The sequence below is a fragment of the Panthera onca genome, chromosome B1 (assembly GCF_046562875.1).
Source record: "Panthera onca isolate mPanOnc1 chromosome B1, mPanOnc1 haplotype 2, whole genome shotgun sequence".
Classification (NCBI taxonomy): Eukaryota; Metazoa; Chordata; class Mammalia; order Carnivora; family Felidae; genus Panthera; species Panthera onca.
The window spans coordinates 169,395,788-169,415,794 of NC_138342.1; the positions used below are offsets into that span (position 1 = coordinate 169,395,788).

At 36.6% G+C, this 20,007-nt stretch overlaps 1 protein-coding gene and 1 pseudogene across 7 annotated transcripts in view; both read left to right on the forward strand.

The window, feature by feature from the left end:
- PPP3CC (protein phosphatase 3 catalytic subunit gamma) overlaps positions 1-20,007 on the forward strand; it is a 105,746-nt gene that overhangs the window by 37,189 nt on the left and 48,550 nt on the right. For all 7 annotated transcript variants that reach the window (XM_078445455.2, XM_078445452.2, XM_078445454.2 and 4 more), the window contains 3 exons: positions 3,500-3,697; positions 4,022-4,146; positions 17,354-17,465. In XM_078445455.2, the coding sequence (XP_078301581.1) occupies positions 3,670-3,697; positions 4,022-4,146; positions 17,354-17,465 (265 nt within the window). In that variant the 5' untranslated portion in view covers positions 3,500-3,669. The remainder of the gene's footprint in view (positions 1-3,499; positions 3,698-4,021; positions 4,147-17,353; positions 17,466-20,007) is intronic.
- LOC132691709 (serine/arginine-rich splicing factor 3 pseudogene) lies at positions 11,244-12,801 on the forward strand (annotated as a pseudogene).

The following is a 20,007-nucleotide window of genomic DNA, read 5'->3' on the forward strand; positions in this document are numbered from 1 at the left end:
ATTTTTTTTTTTTTCAACTTTTTTTTTATTTATTTTTGGGACAGAGAGAGACAGAGCATGAACCGGGGAGGGGCAGAGAGAGAGGGAGACACAGAATCAGAAACAGGCTCCAGGCTCCGAGCCATCAGCCCAGAGCCTGACGCGGGGCTCGAACTCACGGACCGCGAGATCGTGACCTGGCTGAAGTCGGACGCTTAACCGACTGCGCCACCCAGGCACCCCTGTTCTCAGTTTTTTTAAGAGTCTCTTATGGTTTGGCTCTCGCCGTAACTTTTTTTTTCCTTCCCCTCCCCCATGGTCTTCTGTTAAGTTTCTCAGGATCCAAATAAGAGTGAAAACACTTGGTATCTGTCTTTCTCTGTATGACTTATTTCACTTAGCGTAACACTCTCCAGTTCCATCCACGTTGCTACAAAAGGCCATATTTCATTCTTTCTCATTGCCACGTAGTATTCCGTTGTGTATATAAACCACAATTTCTTTATCCATTCATCAATGGATGGCTTAATACTTATTTTTGAGAGACGCAGACACAGAATCCTAAATAGGCTTCAGGCTTGAACCCATGAGCTGTGAGATCATGACCTGAGCCAAAGTCAGACACTTAACCAACTGAGCCACCTAGGCACCCCTAGAGATTTTATTTTTAAGTAACCTCTACACCCAGCATGGGGCTTCAACTCAAAACCCTGAGATCAAGAACCACACACTCCACAGACTCGGCCAGCCAGGTGCCCTCAACTTGGTTCTTTTTTTTTTTTTTTTTTTAAAGTTTATTTATTTCTTTTGAAAGAGAGAGAGAAAGCACAAACAGGGAAGGGTCAGAGAGAGGGAGAGACAGAATCCCAAGCAGGCTCTGCCCCATCAGCGCAGATCCCAATGTGGGCTCAAACTCATGAACTGTGAGATCATGACCTGAGCTGAGATTAAGAGTCAGTTGCTTAACTGACTGAGCCACCCAGGCACCCCTCAACTTGGTTCTTTTTTTTTTTTTCTAGGTTTTTTTAAATGTTCATTTTTGAGAGAGAGAGAGAGAGAGAGAGAGAGAGAGAGAGAATATGCATGTGAGGGAGGGGCAGAGAGAGAGAGAGGGAGACAGAAGAAGATCTCAAGTAGGCTCTCTCTGCCCTGTCAGCACAGAGCCCAATGTAGGTGGGCTTGGACTCAGGAACTGTGAGATCATGACCTGAGCCAAAGTTGAACGCTTTAACTGACTGAGCCACCCAAGTGCCCCAACTTGGGTTTTTTTTTTGTTTTTGTTTTTTTCCAATTTCTTCACATCCTTTCCAATACTTTTTATTTTCTGTTCTGTTTTTGTGTTTTTCTTATAATCATTCTACTTGGTATGAAATGGTATCTCATTGTGGTTTTAATCTGCATTTCCCTGATGATTAGGGATGTTAAAGATCTTTTATTGACTTATTGACTGTTCATGTATCTTCTTTTTTTAATGTTTTTTTCTTTCTATAATTAATTTATTTTTTATAATTTACATCTAAGTTAGCATATGGTGCAATAGTGATTTCAGGAGTAGATTCCTTAATGCCCCTTACCCATTTAGCCCATCCCGCCTCCCACAACCCATCCAGCAACCCTCTGTTTGTTCTCTATATTTAAGAGTCTCTTATGTTTTGTCCCCCTCCCTGTTTTTATATTATTTTTGCTTCCCTTAACTTGGTTCTTAATAACACTTTCATAAAAGTAGAAGTGGAACCATCAGGCATAAATCACAAATTACAATGAACCCCTTGTTTAAATGTATGGTTTATAGGCTTGTGGATATTAGATCATAGAGAATTAGAATACATTATACAGTAGAGTAGGTAAATGAAATGATGGTCAAGTCTAAAATGTCAAAGGTTTTTTCTGTTAAAGTTGGTAATTCACCATATTAGATTAACTTTATACCCAGCATAAACTGAAATTAGTTTTTAGCATTTTCAGATTAGAAAACACAGCTAGACCTTCTTTATCTATTCTTCTCAAGTTTATGCTGTGTTACTATAGCAAGTAATTCTCAGAAATAGCTCCATCCAGTTAGTGTTTGCTTATTATCAGTAATACTTTAAGCAACTACCTTTTTAAAAAAAATTTTTTAATATTTATTTATTTATTTTTGATTTTATTTTTTATTTTTTAAAATTTACATCAAATTAGCATATAGTGCAACAGTGATTTCAGGAATAGATTCCTTAGTGCCCCTTACCCATTTAGCCCATCCCCCCTCTCACAATCCCTCCAGTAACCCTCAGTTTGTTCTCCATATTTATGAGTCTCTTCTGTTTTGTCCCCCTCCCTGTTTTTATATTATTTTTGCTTCCCTTCCCTTATGTTCATCTGTTTTGTATCTTAAATTCCTCACATGAGTGAAGTCATATGATATTTGTCTTTCTCTGACTGACTAATTTTGCTTAGCAGAATACCCTCCAGTTCCATCCATGTAGTTGCAAATTGCAAGATTTCATTCTTTTTGATTGCCGAGTAATACTCCATTGTGTATATATATATCACTTCTTCTTTATCCATTCATCCATCGATGGACATTTGGGCTCTTTCCATACTTTGGCTATTGTTGATAGTGCTGCTATAAACATGGGGGTGCATGTGTCCCTTCGAAACAGCACCCTGTATCCTTTGGATAAATGCCTAGTAGTTCAATTGCTGGGTCGTAGGGTAGTTCTATTTTTAGTTTTTTTGAGGAACCTCTGTACTGTTTTCCAGAATGGCTGCACCAGCTTGCATTCCCATTAAGCAGCTACCTTTTAATAATAAAGTATACATCTGTGATTGCCCCGATCAGGAGCTGAAGTCAGACTTTTAGAACACAATTCCATTAGGCCAGTTCTTTGGAAAAATAAATACCCTTTAGTGTTGAAATTTCTTTCCTTTCATTTTCTTTAACCACAGTTTCAGTTTTAATACTTTTTCTATAAGTAAAAGATAACTCATATCATCTAGTTCTTTATTTTTTAGTTTATTTTCTGTTTGTTTTTTTTTTAATTTTTTTTGTAACGTTTATTTATTTTTGAGACAGAGAGAGACAGAGCATGAATGGGGGAGGTGCAGAGAGAGAGGGAGACACAGAATGGGAAGCAGGCTCCAGGCTCTGAGCCATCAGCCCAGAGCCCGACGCGGGGCTCGAACTCACGGACCGTGAGATCGTGACCTGAGCTGAAGTCGGACGCTTAACCGACTGAGCCACCCAGGCGCCCCTATTTTTTAGTTTATTTTCTGAATCGGCTTCAAGTCTTTGACGTTTATATGTAAAACAGTATAATTCATACATCCACACACTGACTTTGACTTTGTGGCCTTTTTAAAAATTAGAATTGATCTTCTGTAACATATAGTATCTTAGATTTTTTTCCCCCACATGGTTCTGTTGCTGTGGATTTGAAATCATGTGATGTATTAGGTTTAATTTGTTACATTGAAAAAAAATGGGTTCACAGTTCTCTATGCATTTAAGTATTTTGAATTACTTTTTCTCTCTTTCTAGCTGTCCCCTTTCCTCCAACCCAACGGCTTACTTTGAAGGAAGTATTTGAGAATGGGAAACCTAAAATTGATGTCTTAAGAAACCATTTGGTGAAGGAAGGGCGACTGGAAGAGGAAGTAGCCTTAAAGATAATCAATGATGGGGCTGCTATCCTGAGACAAGAGAAGACTATGATAGAACTAGATTCTCCAATCACAGGTATGAGAAATATTTGGGTGGCACTTAGATTTGAGCTTATTTGAAAAATTATTACAAATAACCAACTAAAATGTGTGATAATTTTTCTAGGAATTATGAGGTAGTCTTAGGATTGTTTGTTGTTTATTGAAGAAATACAACTTAAAATATCTCATATTTCCTATGGGACTATTCAGTATTGATAGATTGACTACAATTATAGAACAATCCAGTCAAAAGCTAAAGTGATTTCAGTTAAAAGTTAAACTGTGATCTTATTGATGTACTGCCCTTTCTCTTCTAAGACATCATTTTTCACCTCACCTTATGCCCTTTTTTTCCTAGTGTGTGGTGACATTCATGGACAATTCTTTGACTTGATGAAGTTGTTCGAAGTTGGAGGATCACCTACTAACACACGCTACCTCTTTCTGGGTGACTATGTGGACAGAGGCTATTTCAGTATAGAGGTAAAAATTAAATTGGATACGTGGGAACTTTCATTACCTTTTTTTAGAACTTTGCTTTCTGTTCTTCGGTAGAAGAAATTAAAATGAGAACACTGGCAGAACTTATAAACCTTGTTACTTTTAGTAATTAAGGTGTTAGAAAAATGTTTTCATTGGTGTAAGAAAGTTCTATTCCTTCTTGTAGCTTCTATATGTGGTAGACATATAGAAGGGGCTATATTAAACCCAGCTTTGCAGGTAAGTCAAATGTTTACCAACCTTTCCTCTTTGAAGATAGTGTACAGGCTGTATATAAATGGCATAAATTGCTATTCACCCTAAACAGGATTTGGATTAGCAGACACTAATTCTAAAACCACAAGCTGGTGAGCTGTAATTTACTCTTAGATTAACTTCCAATGCTAAACCACCAGGCACTTAGTTTACTGTAGGAATAATTTTTGATACTGTTATGCATAGTAAGCACTTAATAAATGTTCATTGAATAAAAAAAAATGATTAAAATTAATGAAGTTAATGGAAACTCAAAATTTACTTTCGTGTATTTTGAAAACTGAATGAAGGGAAAAAATGATTGGAATTAAAGTATAAGCTGTTGTGTATAAAAAATAAAACTATTTTAGAACATCATGCAAAGACTTGAGTACAGTGGAACCATATTCATATTTAATATCAATTGATTTAGCTGTACATGCTTGGCAAATAAAAGGCAAGTAACTTTTGAAATAGTACAGGTAATTGAATTTATAATGTGCCCAAGAATAAGCATGAGATGAGAAATTGAGTCCGCTTGCTGTTCTTGTAGTCTTTAGTCCTGCCTCTCCCTCATAGTGTGATGGTCTCAGTGTATTTAGTGTGTTTCTAGTGGTTAAAAGTTTATTTGTGCAGCATCACTCCTAAATCCAAGTCAACTCTCTCACCTAGTGCTTAAAGAAGCAGTGGTTATTCTAAAGCTGGCAGAAACTCTTTAGTTAAATAGATGTGTCTAAATTGATGAATCAGAGAAGTTCAGAGTTATGTGCCAGTGCCCCAAATTAATTTAGTGTCATCTGTGAGGACAAAGGTTAATGGTAGAAGCTAAGAAAATTATCTTCTTGCCCCGCTGCTCAGTAAATTCCCAAGGTCTCCAAGTACGTACCTGAGATGAGTGGAGATGATACCTGCAGACTGTATCATTGAAATGCTTCTCTATTCCAAGTATCCTAAGTGTCCATTGGTAGGGACACCTGGGTCGCTCAGTTAATTGTCTGACTTCAGCTCAGGTCATGACCTCACGGTTCATGAGTTTGAGCCCTGAGTCAGGCTCTGTGCCAACAGCCTGGAGCCTGCTTTGGATTCTGTGTCTCCCTCTCTGCCTCTCCCCTGCTCATGCTCTGTCTCTCTCTCTCTCAAAAATAAACATTAAAAAAATTTTTAATTAAAAAATTGTCCATTGATAGATGAATAAATAAGATGTAATAAATATATATAATGGATATAATATAATAGAAAATTACTCAGACATAAAAGAGAATGAAATGTTGCCATTTGCAACAACATGGATGGACCTAGAGGATATTATGCTAAGAGAAATAAGTCCAAGAAAGACAGATACTTATGATTTCACTCAGGTAAGGAATCTATAAAACAAAACAAGTGAACACACAAAACAGAAGCAGACTTATTTATAAACACCAAGAACAAACTGGTGGTTGCCAGAGGAGAGGGGAGTAGGAAGTCAGGATATAGGTAGAGGGGATTAAGAGGTACAGACTTCCAGTTATAAAATAAATAAGTCATGGATGAAATGTACATCACAGGGAATATAGTCAAAATACTGTAATAACTTCATATGGTGACAGGTGATAACTATCCTTATTGTGGTGAGCATTGCATAATATATAGGATTGTTGAATCACTATGTTGTACACCAAAAGCTAATATTGTATGTCAACTGTAGTTCAATAAATAAATAAAATAAAAAGGGAAGCAAACATAGTCTAAAAAGGAAAAGCTTTCTAATTCCTATTCACATCATGTTTCAAGAGACAATCAAAAATGTGGATGTTTGAAAGACACATTGAATGTTTACTTCTTTGGGTATTGATTAGCATGAAGAGGTTTTATCTATCTATCTATCTATCTATCTATTTTTGAGAGAAGAGAGAGCCAGTGAGCGAGGGGCAGAGAGAATTCCACGAGTTGCAGAGAGAGAGGGAGAGTACGGAGCCCAGAGCTGGGCTCAAGCTCACCCAGAGTTCCACGGCTGGAACTCACAAACCGTGAGATCATGGACCTGAGCCAAAGTTGGATGCTTAACTGATGGAGTCACCAGGCGCCCCAGCATGAAGAGGTTTTAGAGGCTGAAGAGAAGAATACAGAACTTACTGAATTTTTAATTAGTCATTATATTTAATGAAACAACTTCTTAAAAAGATAATATTATGCCAAATCATCTTCTCGTTGTTGTTAACTGACATATTTACAAATAGTTTCAATGCATTAATACATTCAGTATAAAGCACACACTGAAAAACTCCATAATGATTTTTGTACACACATACTATATTCAGAATATTTTCTGTTACATATTTTTTCCTCATTCATCAACAAATGTTTCCTGATTGCCAACTTTATGGCAGGCTCTGAGGATAAAATAATGAATAAGATTTATGCTTTCTATTTTTATTTGTTTGTTTTTAAGATTAATGCTTTCTATAGGAGCTGACAGTCTGTTAGAAAAGATGCACTTGTAACTAGATTTTTCAATACTGTATAAAAGTGCTTGTTTAATTTTCTGCAATATTCTTCATATTAAGACCTAGCATACTAGCATGGTACCTGACACATAATTGGCACTCAATCAATATTTGCTCAATGAATGAATGTTAATAAATCATAGTTTGTATTTGGCTTTATCCTGTTATTTGACGTTTGACTAACTTAAAGGATTTTTCTGGAATAGCTTAAGAGGTAAATGGATCAAAACATTAAAGTGACAATGCTATTTTATACCAGTTTTAAAACTAAAATTCAGGGTGTATATAGTGTTAGTTGGAAGTCACCTACTTATAAACTACCAAGGTTATAAACTTCTGTAGGCTACAGCTTAGTCCAGCATGATATAGGTATATACTGGATCACAGTTGTTTTTTTTTTTATCAGTGTCCTTGATAAGTACGAGTATGTTGTTTTTGTCAAATGGATGAAAATAAGGCAATGGAGTCCTTATTACATTTTTGTTGTTGTAAATAGTTCATTTTTGTAGAAAAATTGGGAAATGTAGACTCTAAGAAAACAAAAACTTGTATAAATCACATATAATCACTGTTAATATCTTATAGTTTCTTTTTTTTTTCTTTAAGATTTTAAATTATTTTTTAAAAGTAATCTCTACACCCAAAGTGGGGCTGTAACTCCCAACCGCTGGACCAAGAGTTGCATGCTCCACTGACTCAGGCAGCTAGGTGCCCCAACATCTCGTATTTTCTTGCAGTCCTTTTTCTTCTTTTACATTTGTATTTATCCTTTTTTAAAGAAAATTGAAATCATTTTGGACATTTCCTTTTGTAGTCTTTTTTTCCCCACTCAGCATTGTATTGAAAACACTTTTCTCTGTGGTTAATGGTAAAAATATCAGAATTTACTTCACTATTCTTTATTTTTGGATGTTTGGTTTGTTGATACTGCTTACTGCCTATCTTTTCTCTCCTTCCTTACTATCAAAATTCTATTTTTTTCAGATAAGTGAGATTGGGGTTTCAGAGAAAACCTTTGATTTCACTTTGGGGAAGCCCTTAACCCAGCCCCAGGGAATGAATTGGTTGGTCTGAGCTAGTCATATAAACCCATTCCTTGTCACCAGTGATTGGTCTAGGGATAAACATGGGATTCTGTTTTGCCCAGTAATATATAAAGGGAACTCTGCTGGGTGCTTTTTAGGTGTGTGAGTGTGTGCGCGCGTGCGCATGCGTGCTGACACACACTTTGAAACACTTCGTTTCCAGATGAAAAGATGAGCAAGGTGAAAGTTTCTGAACCCCTGTTTAACTACATCATATCAAATGTGGGTGGGTACACTATAGCAGCCATTTTGTGATCATGAGGAGGTGCTAAGGATGAAAAGCAGACCTGTGAATTACAGATCATAGAGGGAAAGAGGACATGGTTTCTTGGTGACAGCATTAAGCTGGTACACTAAATCTGGACATCTTACCTCCAGATTTCTTGTTTCATGAGATACTTAATGTCTTTATGGCTTAAACAATTGTTAATTGGATATTTATCACTTGTAATGTAAGTGGATGTTTTCTAGTTACTTCTGCATATTGCTACAGTTAATACCTTTCTGAATTAATAACATTTCTGATATTTACTTAGGTTAGATTCTTATAAGTAAAAGAAGTGGATGAAAGACTATGAACATTCTATTTTTTTTAAGTTTATTTATTTTGTGAGAGAGAGGAAGAGAGCACGCGAGTGCACAAGCAAGTGGGGGAGGGATAGAAAAGGAGAGAGAGAATCCCAGGCAGGCTCCTCGCTGTCAGGGCAGAGCCCGACATGAGGCTCTATCCCATGACAGTGAGATCATGACCTGAGCCAGAGCTGAGAGTCAGACACTTAATGGACTGAACCACCGAGGTGCCCCAGACTATGAACATTTTAAAGATTTTTGATACATATTGCCTCATTGTTTTCACAGAACTTTATTCACTGTATTTATATTTTCTTTCTATACTTAATAATTGTTTTCCTTGAGCCTGTGTGAAATAATCAAGGCAAGATGATTTTTTTCATGCCCAGAGCAAGCATATGTCTTTCCTGAAGCAATGCAGGCTTTGATTAGTACAAATACTAAGGAGTTTTGGCATTTAGGGACTGATCCAAATCTCATTGACAAAACAAAATAGTAAAGTTGCACTTACTTCTGAGCTTTTTGACATCCCTTCTTCATTTGTACCTATTATAAACTACTTACTCTGAGGTAGGGCAAGCTAAATTTTAGTTTCTTTTAATTGATTCTTCAATAAGAGAAAGGGCTAAAGGAGATTTTTTTTTTTTTTTTTTTGAGAGAGAGAGAGAGAGAGAGAGAGAGAGAGAGGCAGAGGGAGAATCTTAAGCAGGCTCCATGCTAAGTGCAGAGCCCAACGTGGGGGTTGATTTCATGAACCATGAGATCTTGACCTGAGCCGAAATCAAGAATTGGATGCTCAACTGTCTTGATTCACTGAGATGTCCGGGTCCTACTGGCATTTAATGGGCTGGGTCCAGGGAAACAAACATCCTGCAATATGCAGAAACTCCTAAACAACAAAGGATCATGCTTTTCACATAGTCAGTATTACCTCTGTTGGGAAACACTGTTAAATTTTGGGGATGGGTGTGAACAAACAAAGCCAAGTCTTTTACTGTGTTTTCTAGTGAAAGGGGCAGCATTGTGTATTTGTTTAGTGTTATGAAAATCAAATCAGGGTAAGGGACTAAAAGAGCCCACAAGGATAGCTAATTTAGATGGAGATTAGGGAAGGCTTATCTGAGGAGGTAACATCTGAAGAGAAACTTGAATGACCTGAGGGAGTGAGCCCTGCTTACCTGATGGGAGGTGGGGGAGGGGTGAGTACATTCCAGCAGAGGACACATCAAGTATTAAAGCTCTGAGGCTGGAGCACGCCTAATGCAGTCCAGGAATAGTAACAAGGCCAGTTTGGCTAGATGGAAAAATGAGTAGGGGGGGAGATGTAGGCAATGTGTCAGAGGGATAGGCAAGGGTTAGATGATATCAGGCTTTGGAAACCATAGTAAGGAGTTTGGGTTTTATCCTGAATGCGAAAGGAAGCCATTGGAGATAGTTTTGAGGTGGGAGTGACATATTCACATGTATGTTTTGAAACAGTCACTCTGGCTGGTTTGTGGTAAACTGTGGAAGCCTAAGAGTGGGTACAGGGAGGCCAGTTAGGAATCTAATCCTGTAAGCATGGGCAAGAGACATTGGTGATTTAAATTAAGCATTTTGGGAAGCATCTGGATTTAGAATTTTGAAACCTTTTTTTGGGGAGGTGGGAAAATCTCAGTTAAATTCATCAAGCTGTTCAGATCATGACACATTTATTACTAGTCATTGCAAAGTCCCTCTCTGTTTTATTTTTTTCTTATCTATGATCTCTATTAATATTTTCCCCCTCTTGCCATTATATATGTTTCTGTTATATTTGGTATATGCCTCAGAAGACATATAATACATTACGCTAATTTTATAATATGTAAGGTTTTGGTGGATAAAAGTATTTTAATTTTACATAAATATGGTAGTGTTCAGTGTCCTCAAACTCAAGCATACATCATAATTTCCTCGAGCACCTGTTCAAAAACAGATTGCTGGGCCCCACCCCAGAATTCCTGGAGTCTGAAAATCTCTGTCTCTAACAAGTTCCCATGTGATGCTAATGCACTACACTTGAGATGAATGTGACCACGCTATGGCCCTGTTTCTGTTGATTTGAGTTTTTATCTATCATGATGTTTTTAAGATCTATCCAAGTTGCTGTCTCTCAGTCGTTGCTTTCTGCTTGCCGTAGAGTATTCCATAGTATACATCTATGACATTTTAGTTCTTTATTCTCAATGGTGGACACCTAGGTTGCCTCCAGTTTCTTTTTTCTATGAACATTACTGTTATGAATATTCATAAAAATATAAATCTACTGATGGTACCATGTTTTAGTTTCTCTGTGGCTTATGTACAAGAGTGGGATTGACAGAGAAAAGGGTATATACCTTCCATACTTGAACTGACCATCATAGATTCCTCTTCAGAATAGCTGTACTAATCTATACGCCTGCCTGTAGCAGCTAAGAGTTCATACTTCCTTATAGCCCTCTTTCCAGAATTTGGTTTTATCTCATTTTCTATATTTACAAAAATGATGGGTATAAAATAGTATTTTATGTTTCAAGTAATATTTTTCCAATTACTGATGAAATTAAGCATCTCCTTACATGTTAGCCATTCCACTCTTATAATCACTGTTAAGAGTTTCTTATATGACCTTTAAGATATAGGTTAAGCATTTACCAGCATATTTCCATATCTATTTTTAAAAAATAAATGTACTGGCCATTTCGTGGACGCCAGGTCAGCGAGAGCATCTGCGGGAGCCGGGCCGGAGGGGAGCGGGAAGCGGGAAGACCCATCCGAGGGTGTGTGGTTTTGAGCGTCTGCTTTGTAACCCAAGATTTCGAAATGCATCGTGATTCCTGTCCACTGGACTGTAAAGTTTATGTAGGTAATCTTGGAAACAATGGTAACAAGACTGAATTGGAACGAGCTTTTGGCTATTATGGACCACTCCGAAGTGTGTGGGTTGCTAGAAACCCTCCCGGCTTTGCTTTTGTTGAATTTGAAGATCCCCGAGATGCAGGTGATGCTGTTCGAGAGCTAGATGGGAGAACACTATGTGGCTGCCGAGTAAGAGTGGAACTCTCGAATGGTGAAAAGAGAAGTAGAAATCGTGGCCCACCTCCTTCTTGGGGTCGTCGCCCTCGAGATGATTATCGGAGAAGGAGTCCTCCACCTCGTCGCAGATCTCCAAGACGGAGAAGCTTCTCCCGCAGCCGGAGCAGGTCCCTTTCTAGAGATAGGAGGAGAGAGAGATCACTGTCTCGGGAGAGAAATCACAAGCCGTCCCGATCCTTTTCTAGGTCTCGTAGCCGATCTAGGTCAAATGAAAGGAAATAGAAGACCAGTTTGCAAGAGGAGTGGTGTACAGGAAATAACTTCATTTGACAGGAGTATGTACAGAAAATTCAAGTTTTGTTTGAGACTTCATAAGCTTGGTGCATTTTTAAGATGTTTTAGCTGTTCACATTTGTTTGTCTCTTGGAACAGTGACACATAAAGATGTAATTCTCTATGATTTGAATGGATCATATGAGGCATGTAATATTAAGAGTTGTTACTTTACAATGTTCCCTTAAGCAAAATTGAATTTGCTTTGAAGTTTAGTCTTACATAGACTGATAATAAACCTATTAACTCCTGCCCAGTTAAAGCTTGACATTTCAGATTATGAAGACAAAACTGGCAAAAATTGAACAGTTTTTCCATAGCTGAGATAGTGTGCATGCAGCTGTAATTGAACAGTCTTTAAAAGCTGCTGTGAACCCAAGTCAGCAGCTAAAAATTAAGCTGCACTATTAAACTAGGTTAGAGGTTTAAAATAAAATGAATCCTAGTTGTCTTCGTACTGGGCAGAGGTGGTCCAGTTGGTGTAGAATTGGAAGTTTCAAGAAAGTTTACTTTTGCTTTAGGTCATAAGTTCATTTTAACAGGATTGCTGTGTATGAACACACAGCTCTATGTAACATTCTCTCTTTGGAAATTTGAAACTATTCAAAATACCAATGTCCTGCCAGTTTAAGGGTACATTGTAGAGCTGAACTTTGAGTTACTGTGCAAGATTTTTTTTCATGCTGTCATTTGTAATATGTTTGTGAGAATCCTTGGGATTAAAGTTTTGGTAACAAATTGTTGTTTAACCTGAAAGCCTGTTTTTCCTTGCAAAACTAAAATCTGTGAGCTTGGTATCAAGTCCAGGTATAACATTCCTATTGGAAGCCATACTTATATTTTCTTGTAAAGTGCTTTTGAATTAATAAAATATTAGCATAATTGTGTAATAGTCGAAAAAAAAAATAAAAAAAAATAAATGTACTTATCAGTGTACATTTGCCCTTTAAGTGCTGCTCTATCTGGGTCCTTCAGATTTTGACCCGTATTGTTTCTATTATCATTCAGTAGTTTATATTTTAAGATTCTCTTTAACCTTAACACAATGAAGTAGTATGTTTTTTGTTTCTAGTCATGCAAGATTTTTTTCATAAAGTTAATATTTTGTTATTGATTTTATTAGTGTAATTATTTAGAGAACATAACCTGGACATATTCATTCTTTGGAATTTATGGGGACTCTATTTGTGATGAGATACCTAGTAGATTTTTGTGACTATCTTTTTTTTTTTTTTTTTTTTTTAAGTATCTCTGCACCCAAATGGGGCTTGAACTCATGACCCCAAGATCAAGAGTTACATGCTTTACCAACTATGCCAGCCAACCACCCCTTTATGACTGTCTTGTGTATACTTGAAACTTAATGCATTCTCTGTTGAATTGTTCCCTGTGACGTTCATTACTTTTGTCTGCTTGAACTAGGAGTTACTTTTTGGGTGTTTCAGAAGAGCCAACTACAGTTATTACTGATTCTTACCATAGTCCTGTCAGTTGTTGCGTGTGTTTTGAGACTGAGATATGTAATGAGGGAGTGTGTGGCAAGCTGAGGGCAAAATGCAGGCTAAAGCACCCCCTCTCCCACCTCAGGTGGAGTATGCGTGATATTCTGTGGACACTCCTGGCTACCCAAGAACAAAGGAAAGGGGTTAAAGGGCTTGCCATGGTAATGTGGGAAGCAAAGGCAAATGAAAAATTAAATTCCATGCTGCCTGCAGCCCATTGACAAGTCCTTGAAACCAGCAGAGTGACCTCCCTCTAGGATCCCAGCTGCCTCAAGGATGACATTTTTGCTAGGGACAAAAGAGAATCTTAGTTTAACCTTATCTCAACCTCCAGGATCCTGTAAATCTACTTCATTTATCTCAAGTGCCCCAAGATATATGCTGGCAATCATACTCCAAGCTTAATGCCCACCCCCCATACATCTGAAAGGTCTCATGACTACGGTTTTACTAAACGGTAATAAATGGCATTTCCCTAGCAACAGCTGGCCTCTCAAGGTCCTGGAAACCTTGCTTCCACAATACCTTAGGTACTTACTCTATACCTGACCCCCTCCCAACTTGAGGGTATATAATCATATAATCAGTAACCCATCACAACCACAGTGCAGCTCTTCTGCCCCATGGGTCCTGTCCCCATGCTTTAATAAAATCACCTTTTTGCACCAAAGACGTCCTCAAGAATTTCTTGGCTGTTGGCTCCAGACCACCCCACCATCACCCCAAAACTTCATCAATATGTATACTTCATTATTAGTATATATGATTGCTCTTCATTATTTGCAGATTCCGTTTTTGCATACCTGCCTCCCTGCTAAAATTTATTTGTAGTCCCAAAATCAATACATATAGTGATTTTGAGGTTCTAGTCCCTTTCATCAGGAGCTAGGAAATACATATAAGCATACTAAGCTGCACATATACCCACATTTTTATCTGTTTCTTTATCTATTTGTATATACCCTTAGAAAAGTGAGTTTTGATTTCAGTCCAAATTCACAAGATTCAGCCTAACCTTACCTCTTTCCTACTCTCATGATTTATAATATATTCACTTGTCTGGTCAATTCTAGTATACTCACAAAGTAGGTATATAGCAGCCAAATCATGCTTTGAAAACAGATTCACTAACTAGAGATACAGTATTTGTGTATATTTCTTTGTGTCTTTACCTTGCAGTATGCAGTCAAAATGCTGTTTTCCAAAGTTACTTGGGTTCTTTTTTCCCCATACCCTCCTTTGTTGCTTTGTTTTTCGTTTATAATACAGTTAGGTTTATTACTTGTTTGCATTCTATTTTGGGTTTCTTTCACATGCTGGTTGATTACCTGTTTTGTGGAGGCACATGTAGAACATTACTGTTGTTGTAGAAAATCAAAGCTATCCAAAAAGGTATGCTTTGAGAAGTGTTGTACCCTGCTCATCCCCCTTAAAGTGTTCTCAGTGCTCCCTTCTTTCCACCCCTTTCCTCTGTGCCCTTTGTAGGTAACTGATGTCTCTAGTTTCTGATTTATACTTCCTGTATTTCTTCTGCACAAATGAGTAAATACATGTGGATCTCTTATATCCTTTCTTTATTACAGAAACAGTAGCATACTTTTTTGTACTTTGCTTTTTTTCACTTCACAGTATATTTTGGAAATTGCTCCAAATCTGTTTATAGAGATCTCTCTCTCTTTCTTTTCTTTCTTTTTTCTCCCTTTCTTTATCTCTTTCTTTCTTTCTTTCTTTCTTTCTTTCTTTCTTTCTTTCAGCTTCATGGTACTTTATTGTGTTTGCTCAGCCTTACATCCTATGTATAGTTATTTAGTTTGTTTCTAAAATTTTGCTATTATAAGCAACACTGCAACTTTGTGCATATGTATTTTCTTATTGTTGGAAGTGTATCTTTAGGGTATGCTTCTAGAAGTGGTCAAAAGTTAAATGAATATGTTGTTTTATCAGTTTTCGCCATATTTTTTTTTACTGTGCAAATTATTTTTATTTGTAGATAGTCAAATTTATCCGTTTTTTGCCTCTGGTTTTTCGTCATTAGTACACTTTATCTTAGCCAAAAGGCCGAGAAGCATTTGGTTTTTTGTCATTAGTGATAAAGTTTTCCCCTACACTAAAGGATAAAGAACTCAGCACTTTTTCTTCCAGAGCTTGTATGACTTCATTTTGATATATTTGTTTTTTGATACATTTATCTCCCTTATCCATTTGTCATTCATTATGTATTATGTGAGAAATATAGATCTATTTTTTTTTTTTTTGAAATGCCACCAGTTGTCCCAGAGGCATTTTTTGAGAAGTCCATCATTACCCCCTGTGACTTAGGATGCTACTTTTATTATATACCAATATTGTATGTACTTGGATTAATTTCTGGACTGTTTTATTCCACTGGTATATTTATTTCTATATGTGCCAGTACTACTGTTTTGTTTTGTTTTGTTTTTTTAAGATTTAAAAAAAATGTTTATTTATTTTTAGGGGCATGGGGGTGGCTCACTTGGTTGAGCGTCTGACTCTTGATTTCGGCTCAGGTCAAGATACTAGGGTTGTGGGATTGAGCTCTGCTATGGGCTCTGTGCTGAGCATGGAGCCTGCTTGGGATTTTCTCTCTCTCCCTCAGCCCCTCTCCCCAACTCGTGTTCTCTCTCTCTCTCTCTCTCAAATAAATAAAATGAAAAAAAATTTTTTTAAATCTTTAGTTTTGAGAGAGAGAGAAACAAGCAGGAGAGGGGGAGGGGCAGAGAGAAAGAGGGAGGGAAGATCTGAAGTCCGGTCCATAATGACAATAGAGAGCCAGATGCTGGGGCCCAAACTCAGGAACTGAACCTCGAGATCATGACCTGAGCCAAAATCAGATGCTCAACCAACTGAGCCACGCAGGTGCTCCCAATTATAGAAGCTTTACAGTATCTTTTAATATCCAGTAGGGCTAGGCCCCTCTCCCCATTATATTTCTCTTTTTCAGTGTTTTTTGTTTTTGTTTTTTGTTTTTTCCTGGCTGTTCGTGCATGTTTATTTTTCCACAGAAATTTTATTATCAACTTATCTAACTCCATAAAATAACTTGTTGGTATTGGAATTGCAGTGGTTTTATAAATTAGGAAGAACTGATGCTGAATCATCCTATCCAACAAGGAATGTTTTTTCATTTGTTCTTGCCTACTTTTGTGTCTTCCAGGAGATTTTTAAATTTTTCTTGGTATTAGTTTTGCACATTTCTTACTAAATTTATTCCTGTGTGTTTAGTCTTTTTTGCTGGTATTGCAAATGGAGTTTTCTCCACCATGTGTCCTATTTATTGTTTGTGGATATTAATTTTATATCCTGCCTTATTACTGAATTCTTTTATTTTTTGAATTAGTTTAATCATTGATTTTTCTGGAGTTTTTCAGGTATACTATCATATCATCTTCAAATAGAGTTGTTTTATTTTTTTCTTTACCCATTCTTAAGCTTTTAATTGATTTCTCTTGTCTAATTCAATTAGCCAATACCTCTAATATAGTGTTGAATAGTAGCAGAGATAGTGGATATCCTTGTCTAGTTCCTTATTTAGTGGAAATTTCTCTGGTATTTCCTCATTAAATAAAATACAGATTTTAAAATATATGTATATATATATTTATATATGGGGATATATATATATATATATATATATATTTATATGGGGGTGGATTTGTCACAGAGCTCTAGATACTTGGAAAAGCCGTGGAAATAGAAATTAAGGAAAGGTATCTATGAAGTCTACTCTATGCTCTGTTGGAGTCTAGGGCAACAGCTTGTTCCTTTCAAAAAGCTGGAAGGTTTCATGTTTCAGTTTGGGAATGACAATTAGATATGCCATTACAACAAGTCATTTAAGTCATTTGAATTCACGTAAATTGTCTTTGTGCGTTGTCATGGTCACAAATAAAAATTTATCCTTATGTTTGTCTTTTTATAGTGTGTGCTGTTTTTGTGGAGTTTAAAGATTAATCATCCCAAAACAGTGTTTCTGCTTCGAGGAAATCATGAGTGCAGGCATCTTACAGAATATTTCACCTTCAAACAGGAATGTAAGTATGATCACTTTTCCAGAACCTTTTTGTTTGTTTGTTTAAGTAAACTCTACCCCTCACAGGCTTGAACTCACAACTCTGAAATCGAAAATCCCATGTTCTACCGACTGAGCTAGCCAGGCGCCCCATAACATTTTTAGTTACCCTTTTGTCAGTCCCAAAATGAATCGCACAGAAACCAAATAAAGAAACTAATGGAACCCAAATGGTTTCTGTTGTTTATTTTCTGATAAGAACCAAGATTCTACCTTTTAAGACATTTATTTTGAAAATATCTTTTGTGGTTTCTCCCTATTATGTAATGTAATACATTTAGGATATTTGGAAAACATAGAAAAGTCCAAAGAAGATAAAAGTTGTCCACAGTCATGCCACTTAAAAATAATAACTATTATCTCACTATTTGAGATATAGTCTTCTTTTCTGCATATATAAAAACCTATCATGAAATAGTTGAAATACATATGTATCTATACATATTTTCAAAAAAATTAGACTATTAAATGTACTGTTTAATAAATTGCTCTTTACATTTTATATAATAACTTTTTCTAAATTTTTTTTTTTTTAAGTTTATTTATTTTTGAGACAGAGAGAGACAGAGCATGAACGGGGGAGGGGCAGAGAGAGAGGGAGACACAGAATCGGAAGCAGGCTCCAGGCTCTGAGCCATCAGCCCAGAGCCCGACGCGGGGCTCGAACCCACAGACCGCGACCTCAGATCGTGACCTGAGCCGAAGTCGGACGCTTAACCGACCAAGCCACCCAGGCGCCCCTATAATAACTTTTTCTAATTAAATCATTAAGTACCATTAAATATCTTTGAACATGATTTTAAAATGTTATTATAATATTTTAAAAGTATTTCATCTTATTAATGCACTATCATATATGTAGCCAATTTAGTAACAGCTGTATGACATTTCTGTTGTTTCCAACTATAAATCATACTGTACTAGTAAAAAAAGCTTATTATTAAGGTAGAATTTTTTTGAAAGGCAAACCATTGCTAAACCATTTGAAAAAAAAAACCAAAAAAACTGGCACATTTCTTTGACCAGCACTCACAGTTGACTCTTAACATTCAGTGTGATGGTAACTAAATTGGGCTTGAGAGAACTTGCCCCAGGGCATTTGTGCTTATTGTTTCTTGTCTTCCCAGATAGCTATCTGTTTATATATAAGACCTACATCCTTACTTCATTCTTGTCATCTCCTCAGAGACTTTCTTCCCTGGTTCCTTTTTCTAAATTAAAGATCTCATCATTTTACTCTCATACCTTGTCTTTTTTTTAATGGTATCCATCAACGCCTGAAATTTATGTATATATATTTTTATATAAAATTTATATTCAAGGGGCATCTCGGTGGCTTAGTTGGTTAAGTGTCTGACTTCAGCTCAGGTCATGATCTTGTGGTTCACGAGTTCGAGCCCTACGTTGAGCTAGGTGCTGACAGCTCAGAGCCTGGAGCCTGCTTTGGATTCTGTGTCTTCCTCTCTCTCTATCCCTCCCTCTCTTGCACTCTGTCTCTCTGTCTCTCTGTCTCTCTCTCTCTCTCAAAAATAAATAATCATTTAAAACTTTTTTATTTAGTATTCTTTAAAAAAATTAAATTTATATTTAAAAAATATATTTATTTGTTTGTTGTTTTTCTATCCTGCCGTAAGTTAAATTCCATGATGACATGTTTTATCCACTGTTATTTTTCCAGAATAGTATCTAATAACTCATTGGAGATGTTTAAAAATAGTGGTTGTGGGGCGCCTGGGTGGCTCAGTCGGTTCGGCGTCCGACTTCGGCTCAGGTTACGATCTCGCGGTCCGTGAGTTCAAGCCCTGCATCGGGCTCTGGGCTGATGGCTCAGAGCCTGGAGCCTGCTTCCAATTCTGTGTCTCCCTCTCTCTCTGCCCCTCCCCCGTTCATGCTCTGTCTCTCTCTGTCTCAAAAATAAATAAAAAAACGTTAAAAAAATAAATAAATAAAAATAAAAATAAAAATAGTGGTTGAATTAATTTGTTAAATGAATGATCATCTAGGATTTGTATCTTAGCACAAATTCTCAGAAGAGAATTACTAAGTCAGAGAGCATGAACATTTTAAAAGACTTTTTGATACATACTCTAAATAGCCCTCCAAAAAGATTATATATCAGTTTATATTTTAATGAAGTTTTATATTTTTATATAAGGTGAAAAGAAAATACTGAAATAAAAACCACAAAATTTTACCTTTTCTCATTCCTAAAATTTAGTATATTCTGTATAAAATAAGGAAGCTGAACTAAATTCTTGGATATTGTCTGGCTCTAAAATCTGCTTCTTTCCTCAAATAATAATAAATATATACAAATGTTTTAATGTCATATAACTGATGGTTTGATCAGATTTCACTTTGTGTCCTATTCCAATGATTATCTTGGAGGAATCTATTATAAAATATTTAAAGTTTTATTCCCCCCAAAATATTCAAAGTTGAAAAAAACTGATCCTGGGTGACTCACTCGGTTAAATGAGCGACTCTTGATTTCAGCTCAGGTC